The following is a 9350-nucleotide window of genomic DNA, read 5'->3' as shown; positions in this document are numbered from 1 at the left end:
ATTCATCTATTACTTTTGTTACCAGATAATAACGGTTTTCTCAATTCTCATTCAAGGAAGCAAGCTAACTAAAGCTTCTCTATTGAATATTGACAAAGATTGAAATTATTGTTCTCACCCAAACAGTATTCATGCTATACCAAACACACTTATTTCATCTTACGGCTCAGGCGAGAAACCCAGCGTTGATATGACTTCATCAGAAAGGTTTAAAGAATTTGAGGTCTTGCAGCTCTAAGTTTCATTGTGATGTCATATTTAGAATTGAAGTATATTCTGTCTTACAATTTGCAACATTGAAAGGAGGGTATAATTATTGAACAAAACTTGCAACATAGAAAAACATTCACTCATTGAAAGTGCACCAGAACAAGGTATTTCAACAGCCCTGCTATTCTTACCACAATAGAAACAAAGATGAAATATATACTACTACACTGAATAGCATTCTCAGTAACACCACCAAAATTTGGCAATTCATCTACCACGGTCTTAACTCTTAAAAGTCATCGTTCACAAAATCATAGCTCTTTGCTGAACATGTTATCTGAACATTCTTAAAGGCATGCTACAACACTCTGTACTCTGTATTATAAAAAGGTGAAACCCAGTACCATATGAAACCAAAGGCAAAAACTCAGAAAATCAACATTAATCTTAACAAAATTGCTGCCACATTTACTCTAGCTATAAGTTATTTTTATCGGATTAAACTAAATTAGATTCAACAACATCATTTATCTACCAGCATATAATCCAAAAGGTAGCATTTGGTAAAACGCAGCGTTTGAAAACCATAATCTCGAAAATGAAACTATTACAATCCAAACAGATCCTGAATAAACTCAGAACACATATAAGCACCAAAACTAAATACTTAAACATCTTTAGAAATGTAAAATGAAAAAAAAAAAGGCACCATTTTTGTGAAATGCTTAGAATCTGAGCTTGGTGAAGAACCAACGATTCTTGCCAGTCTTGAACCTCTCCTCGAGCCTCTTCTTGGACTCTTTAAGCGCCGCAACCTTCTTGTCCTTCGACTGAAGCGACTCGACCGTAACGGCGTCCTTCAAATCCACGTCAAGCGTGTAGCGCGTTGGCATCACGTGCTGGTAGTTAACCATCTTAACGAACGCCTTCACGCGCGACTTCTTCGCCGTCTTCTTGGTGGAGTCCCTCTTCACAACCTTCGAAGGGTACTTCTTGATCCCGGCGACGAGGCAGTGGCCGTAGGGGCGGTCGCGAGTGCCATCGTCGAAGGCTCGTATGATGACGGCCTTGCGACCCGCGTATCGGCCTTGCAGCACGATAACCGCTTTGTTTGGTTTCAAGAACTTCACCATCTTCCTTCTTCTGCTTCCGCTGCGTGTTCTCGGTTATGAAGAGGAGTGAGGCGTGTTAAACCCTAGATCTAGATGAATATAAAATCTAATATGATTGGGCCTGTGTCGAAGGGCTGGGCTCAGTGTATTCAGGATACAAGCCCACCATGTATTCTGACAAAAACTTTATACATGTCCAATTTTTTTACAAAAAAGCTTTCCTTGTTATCAGAAAGTGTTAAGAATGGATTACTTTAGAAATTAGATACTTTTTGTTATCATAATTGATTTCATCTTCATGATCAATAACATTAACACGTGATAATAAAATCATGAATCCTAAAGCAAGGATTGTAAAAGGCCAGCTCAAAATATATGGTCACAAGATAAAAGGCAATATGCAATGTTGGTTATTGATTTATTATTCAGTTTATTGCTGGTTAGTTTATTACTGGTTTCTGTCCTTAATTAATTGTTCAGATTATCAGGTTTTGTTCAGTTTATTCTTGATAATTTGGTATTGCTGGTTATTGATTTTTTGTTCAGTTTATTACTGGTCAGTTTATTGCTCAATCTATTGTTGATAATTTGGTATTGTTGGTTATTGATTTATTGTTCAGTTTATTGTTGGTTTCTGTCCCTAATTTATTGTATTTGTTTATGTATTTTGACGTCAGTTCAAGTGAGAATATGACTCTGCTGAAACTGAGACCGACGAAGGTAAGAGAAAACCTTGTAGACCTAGGTCTTGGACATGGGATCACTTTACTAAAGATGAAACTAGTAATCCACAGTATCCTAGAGCTAAATGTAATTGGTGTGGGACTAGTTATGCTTGTGATACACATAAAAATGCCACTAGTAACTGTTTTTTTTTTTATTTCAGGTTGGTTTGCATTAAGAAGTTTAGCTATTTTGTTAGAGAAGACACCATAACTTTGCTATCAGTTTAATGACAATTTATTTTTATTTTCAGTTGTGTTGACTGTTGAACTATTAAACTTCTTTAATTGTCGTATTTGAATTCTGTTGTCGTTAAATTTCATTAGATCAAGACTTTGTTAGTTATTGTGTATTTCTGTTTGTCGATTTCAATGTTATGACTTTGCATAATAGTATGGTAGTATTTTTTTTGAATTGATTGAAAAAACTGAACAAACCGAACCATTTATTTGGTTTGATTCGGATGGCCTTAATAAAAAACCGAACCAAACTGAACCGCAATTTAATTAGACGATCGAATCGGATGATTTTTCCCTCAAAAACCGAACCAAATCGCACCGCGAACACCCCTAATATGCATCATTGCATACTGCTCTCAGTACTCCATTGATGGCACTTGAAGAAATTAACTAAATGAATAAATAACAGGAAGAAAAATTCTTAAACAATGAATACAATACGTGGATGAAAACTTAGGAAAATATGTAACTCCTATTGAATTCATTATAACGGATTATTTTAAAACAATGCCACTCAATTTTATATTTTTTTGACAAATTTAAAATAAATCTAAATTCACTTGATTGTATGCCATTTGTGTATAATATAATGTGTTCTAGTTTGGTAAGTCAAAATTGCTATGCCATTCAGAAACTCAAACCAATCATATTGCCAATTGCTTAATATTATTTTATATTCTTATTAGAAATGATTAAAAAATATTAAAGAAACAAACGTCGTAAATACTAAATACATTGAATGTTTGAGGAATGTAACTTGGATGGCAAATTTTGATGACTATTAATTTAAAAAATCACTTTAAGTACAATTTTACGATTTAATTCGGGTAAAATAGGAACTTCCAGTTGTTGAAAAGTTATAACCTAATAAAAGATAAGGAGTTTACTATCAGTACTGATAGAAGGTTTTTAAAAAATGTTAATGACAAAATTATTTTTAAATAATTTAAAAATACGATAAAAGAATTAATAAATATTATATATTTTATAAATAATAAAAAAATTATATCTAATAAACGATTTATTTATTTGATCTCATTTTTATTGTAATATTTGAATAAATACTTAAAAAATATAAAAAATTCAAAACAAAATTTAATTTTTAATTTTTTTATTTTAAAAAATATTGTCATTCCCCGTAAAAAAAATTTACTTAACAAAAATCTTATTTTTTAATAATGACTATAAAAATTTACATCAAAATTTAATTTTCTAACAAAGTTGACGTAAAAAAAAGATGAGCTAGTTCTTCCATAGATGATGAAGTTGCTGCTAGCGTTTGCTGAGGACTGAGGGTTTTGTCTTCAAAATCGGCGAGGGATTTGGGCTTAGGGCGACTCAATAAGTCAACAGAGGATTTGGGGTGAGATGATCTCCAATTAAAAGAAACCCTAACTCAGAGCATTAGCAGTGACAGATTCAAAGAAGGGAAAACGTTTCTTCGGTAAATGCTTCTTCCTCAAACCTATAATCTTAATAACTTAATATAGCTTCTGCTAGCACGTCTTCAAACATCGCTTTCTTTCTTTCGTTCGTTTGTGGAATTTATCATTTAGTCCTTAATGTTAATGTTTACCTTTTTTTTCGAAAAAAAGAATGCTACATATCCAAGTATTTTTGTTAACTAAGTCCAACTAAGTTAGTCTAACATCAATAAAAATTAATTATCGATATTGGATAGCATTGCTCCAAATCTTATTGTTTAATTTTGTTAGAATTGGTTTATAAGAAAGACTGATGAAGGGAAATTTGTGTGTCGATAAAGAATTTCGCAAATAAAATCTAGTTGCAAGTATAGTTCTAAACCAACAAACAATTCCTCAATAAAAAATTTGTTTGTCACAAGTACAAACCCCAATAAAAATATAAACCGAAGTATTTAAACCTCGGGTCGTCTCTCAAGGAATTGCAGGAAAGTGTTCTTGTTATTGGTTATGGAACAAGTATATTTTGGGGTTTTGAATAAGGGACAAGAAATGTAAATAGCAAAAGCAGTAAATGAAACTCTAATAGTAAAAAGGGCTTGGCAAGAGTTGATGGTTAAGGATCTTTATAAGGATCTTTATCCTTGTTACTAACCATAACATGATAATTGCAAGGATCAATCTCATTAAGTCATCCTCTAACAAGTGAAGAAAAGTCAAATGAGCTACACCAATCCTAATCCATAAGTCCTAGCCACTCACTAATTAACTTCGTGGAAGCTAGAGTCAATGGACACCAATTATCAAGACTTGGACATTAGCAACTCAATTTCACCTAAGTTACCATCCCAAGTCAAGAACACAAAAATCTACTCTAACATCCTTCCAAGCATTTTATCAAACACTTGGAAGGCACAAAAGGAAAGTAAAACAAGATTGCAAGAAATATAAATCTACAACTACCAATTGCAAGTAAATTAACAACAACAACTCAAATCAACAATAAAGGAACATGAAACATAAATTGTATTAAAGGAAAATAGAAGAAACAAGAGTGCATCAACAACAAAGTAAACAAATACAAAGAGTAAAATACTAAACTAAAGAAGCAAAGGTAAAGGAACAAGAATTTGTAAAGGAAAAGTAAATCAAAGCATGAATTAAACCTAGATCTAAGAAATCCTAATCTACATCTAACCTAATTCTAGAGAGAAGAGAGAGCTTCTCTCTCTAGAAACTAACTAAAGCATGATGAAAACTCCCTATGTGCTCCCCCCCCCCTTTGACTCCTCTTGAATTTTTCATGTAATAGGCTCTGGAATGAGTTGGATTTAGGCTTGGGAAGCTCAGAAATCGCCTCCAGCGTTTTCACTTTAATGAGGTCACATGCGAGCTGCGACGCGTACGCATGGGTCACGCGTATGCGTCAATTGGCATTTTACTTCCCACGCGTACACATCATGTCACGCGTACGCGTCGCCATGCGACTCCATATTCACGCGTACGCATCGTTTCACGTGTGCGCGTCGATGAATGCACTCCCAATCCTTGATTTTCCATGATCTCTCCACTTTGCATACTTTTCTCTTCACTCTTTTGATCCATTCCTAGCCTTTTCAACCTGAATTCACTAACAAACACATCAAGGCATCAAGTGGAATCAAAGGTGAATTAAAATTAACCAATTAAGGGCCTAAAAAGCATGTTTTCACACTTAAGTACAAATTAAGGGAGAATTACAAAACCATGCCATTTCATTGAATAAGTGTGAGAAAAGGTGATAAAATCCCCTCAATTCAGCATAAAATACACCACAAAATAGTGGTGCATCAAATCTCCCCACACTTAAACAATAGCATGTCCTCATGCTAAACCAAGAAAGAGACAAAGGGTATCATCATTTATTAAAATATAAACTAACTAAATGCAATCTACCTACATGTAATCTATCTAAATGGATGCAATTACTTGGTCAAAATAAATCAATTTCCAAGAAAGTATATATGCACATAAAGGCTAAAGGTATTAACAATCAAGCCAAACCACAATTGAATTAAGTTATTGAAATTTTACAAACTTGCAAGAAAAGTGATGATTCTAGGTGAAAACATGTAATTGAGCAATCGAACCCTCACTAGATGTATATCCGCTCTAATCACTTAAGTGTATGGGGTTGATTTACTCAATTCTCTCCTAATCAAGCTTTTCAAGGTTTATTTTTCATCTAACAATCAACAATTATTTTATGCATGCATACAAATATTTTGAGGTCTTTTCCATAGGTTGTAATGGGGCTAGGGTCAAGGTAGGATTGTATATGGTTAAGTGGACTAGAATTTGAATCTTTGATTAACTTAAACTTCCCACCTAACCTATATAACAACCTATACAATTCTAAACAAACCTAACTACCTATTCTTCACTTTTTCACATACTCATGCATTCTTCTTTGATCACAACTCATATGCATTGATTTTTATTAGACTTCACTTTGGGGCATTTTGTCCCCTTTTTTATTGCTTTTCTTCTTTTCTTTCTTTTTCTATTTTTATATATATATATATATATATATATATATAAAGTATATACAAAAGTATCAATGCATATGGTTTTACATTTAATTAACATATGAGTATGTACCCAATTCCCATGATTTTCAACAAAAATGCAAAACACACCTTTTTCTCAACCAATGTCCCAAATTTTTTCACACTTGAACGATACACACTCACTAGCCTAAGCTAATCAAAGATCTAAATAAAGGACATTTATTATTTTTTCGCTTTAAGGCTTGTAATGTGCTAAAATTAAGAACAAGTGGGTTAATCGTAGGCTCAAAGTTGGCTAACAATGGAAGATAAGAGGTAAGGCTATTTGGGTAAGTGAGCTAAATGAAATAATGGCCTCAATCATATAAATGCATGTCTACACAAAATAATTGACATAAAGAATCAAACAAATCAAAGATTACAATCATAGAAAGAGAATAATCACACAAGAAGAAAAATAGTGGTTATAAGATGTAACCACAGAATTAGGCTCAAATCTCACATGCTTGTGTTCTTAGCTCAAAAACACGATCCACAATATATAATTCAAGCAAGTTCCAATGAAAAAAATTTTTTTTACTCAAATCAATTGGGATGTCAATGGCCTATAGATAAATTTCTTGAAAATTTTTATTATTTTGACTAAGCTTATTAAGTATATATATACAAAAATAAGAAAATGCAACTAAAATCCTAAAAGACTAAAAATGAAATGCAAAAGTGTTGGAATTAGAAATTTGTCACCCAAAAATGCCGACTGGTTGGACGACCTCCCCAGACTTAAAAGTTTGCACCGTCTTCGGTGCATTCAAAGATGAGCTAGGGGGTACGGTGACTTGCCGAATTGCCACCTTCAGCTGGTGGATCAACCGGCTGCTGCATGTTCTTCGTCCCGCTTCCATTGTTGCTTATGGTGCTCATCCTGAAAATAGAGGACAGGATAGTAAGAAAAGTAAATGTAAAAGCAAGGAAGCATAAATTGTTGGAATGAGGTAAATCACTAGAATAAAGTAAGTGAATTAGTATGACATGGATAAAAGTAAGTGTGTATTCTAAGTTGCACGCGATTTAGAACACACATACTAACATAAAAAGCTATGTCACAGTTACACGAAAGGAACATGCACTTCACTCATCCTAATGTGCTTGAGATGCTCTAAACTTGTGGGTCAAGACAACCAAACAAGTAATAAAGAAGCATGAAAGCATTCAAGCCAAAAACATATGGATGCATATGATCAAGAAACACAATGCATTAAGATAAATGCACAACATCCATCAAGAAATTACCTAGTCAAAGAAAAGGGTTCAAATCACATGGTGGCCAAATCATGCAATTCAAAAGACTTAAAAAGCTTGAAGGCAATGTCATTCACTTGGTGTTCACAAACATGAAGCATTAGAATCTCAAAACCAAGTAACAAAATATAACCTCGATAAAGAATCCAACAAGGATAATTAACAACAATGATGTTAAACTAACACCGCATCAATAATCAGCAGCAAGAGATAGTAAACAAGATTAACAATCCAACACTTATAATGAAAAATAGAAAATTGATGAAAATTAAACTAACTAAACAACTAACTATCTAAAGGGAATAGTTATAAATGGTGTTTGGTAGTGTTGGATGATGGTTGAAGAAAGAAATGAAAAGAGAAGAAAGGAAGAGAAGGAAAGAAATGGAAATAAGAGAAGAAAAGAAGGTGATGAAACAGGGCTATCCACGCGTACACATAGGGTGACGCGTGCACGTGGGGTGGTGAAATGGGAGCGACGCGTACACGTGGGTTACGTGTACGTGCGATGCGTTATTCAGAGAGGCGACGCATACGCGTGAGGTGACGCGTACGCGTGGGTAGGCTTGTGCCTAAGGCACAAAACGCGCACCAAGTAGGCATAACACTCTAGAATTTGTATGGGGGTGAAAATTTTGGATCCACACTTATGCGTGGATGACGCGTGCGCGTGGATGGTTGAAAAGCTTGGGGGCATGCGTACGCGTGGATGGTGCTCTATTTTTCAAAATTTTTCTAAGTTCTTGCACCAAACCAAGCATTGCAAACCTCCAAACAGCTACCAAAACACCATAAAACCTTATGTAACATATTAGACTACCAACTAAACTCAACAAACCAATCAAAACATGAAATTAAACTAATTTTACCAATATTTACAAAAAGATAAAAATGAAAAGATGTTACCATGGTGGGGTGTCTCCCACCTAACACTTTTATTTATTGTCCTTAAGTTGGACTTATGGGGAGCTCCTCATCAAGGTGGCTTGTGCTTGAATTCATCCTTGAACATCCACCAATGCCCAATAAGCTCCATTCTTCAAATTTAATAGGTTCAAGCCTTGATGGAGTTCTTCACAAACCATGAGCTCCCAAAATTGATTATCCTTGTGCGATCCGGGATCCCACACTTTGTTTTGACACCATCTTTAAATTGATCATCATTAGTCTATCCGGGTGGAAAGCAAGATGAATTCTCAATGAAGTGCCGAATTCTCCTTCTAGACCCACCTAATTGAGCACTAGTCCAATCTTTGTATTTCATCCTTGATGTGTCAACCGAAATGAGCCTTGATTTGCAACGCCAACCACGAAACATCCTTCTTTTGCGCTTCATCCCACAAAGTTTCCTAAGTTGACCATCCGTTTCAAGCAAGCCATATTTGAGTGGGATAATAAAGCTAATAGAGATGAACTTCACCCACTCAAATGTAGGAGTAGATGACAACCTAGGTAAAGAACGTAACCTTCCAAGGATCTTGACAAAGCGTATTCAACTCACATCCTTCTTTTTCTAAGGACCTCCACCTCTTCACAAGATTTTTCAAATTCAATCCTTTGTTCATCAATTTCATCTAACTCTTCTCTATCACTCAAATCATAAATGGGAGGATGAGAGAAATCTACCTCCACAGCACTTTCTATCTCAACGGAAGAAGGTTCTTCAAATTCAAAGGATTCACCACCAAGAAGGTTTGATGCATGATCTTCATCACCAGGGGAACTCAATTCTTGCTCTATCCCATCCAATTCTTCATATGGAATATGCCTTGGAGGTTGTGCACTTTCCTCCTC

The 9350-nt window shown here is 34.6% G+C and overlaps 1 protein-coding gene across 1 annotated transcript; it reads right to left on the bottom strand.

The window, feature by feature from the left end:
* Window positions 1–718: 718 nt before the first annotated feature.
* LOC112722992 (large ribosomal subunit protein eL27) lies at window positions 719–1433 on the bottom strand. The gene has a single exon (XM_025774205.3). The coding sequence runs from the start codon at window positions 1341–1343 to the stop codon at window positions 936–938; it is 408 nt and encodes a 135-aa protein (XP_025629990.1). The 5' UTR covers window positions 1344–1433; the 3' UTR covers window positions 719–935.
* Between the last annotated feature and the right edge of the window lie 7917 nt (window positions 1434–9350).

This window comes from Arachis hypogaea, chromosome 11 (genome assembly GCF_003086295.3).
Source record: "Arachis hypogaea cultivar Tifrunner chromosome 11, arahy.Tifrunner.gnm2.J5K5, whole genome shotgun sequence".
In the NCBI taxonomy this organism is placed as follows: domain Eukaryota; kingdom Viridiplantae; phylum Streptophyta; class Magnoliopsida; order Fabales; family Fabaceae; genus Arachis; species Arachis hypogaea.
Note: the sequence above shows the minus strand (reverse complement) of the source record. Positions and strands in the feature narration are given on the sequence as shown.

Bases quoted from the DNA above. Each gene is read 5' to 3' on its own strand.
- LOC112722992 (XM_025774205.3), bottom strand. From the start codon at position 1,343: ATGGTGAAGTTCTTGAAACCAAACAAAGCGGTTATCGTGCTGCAAGGC.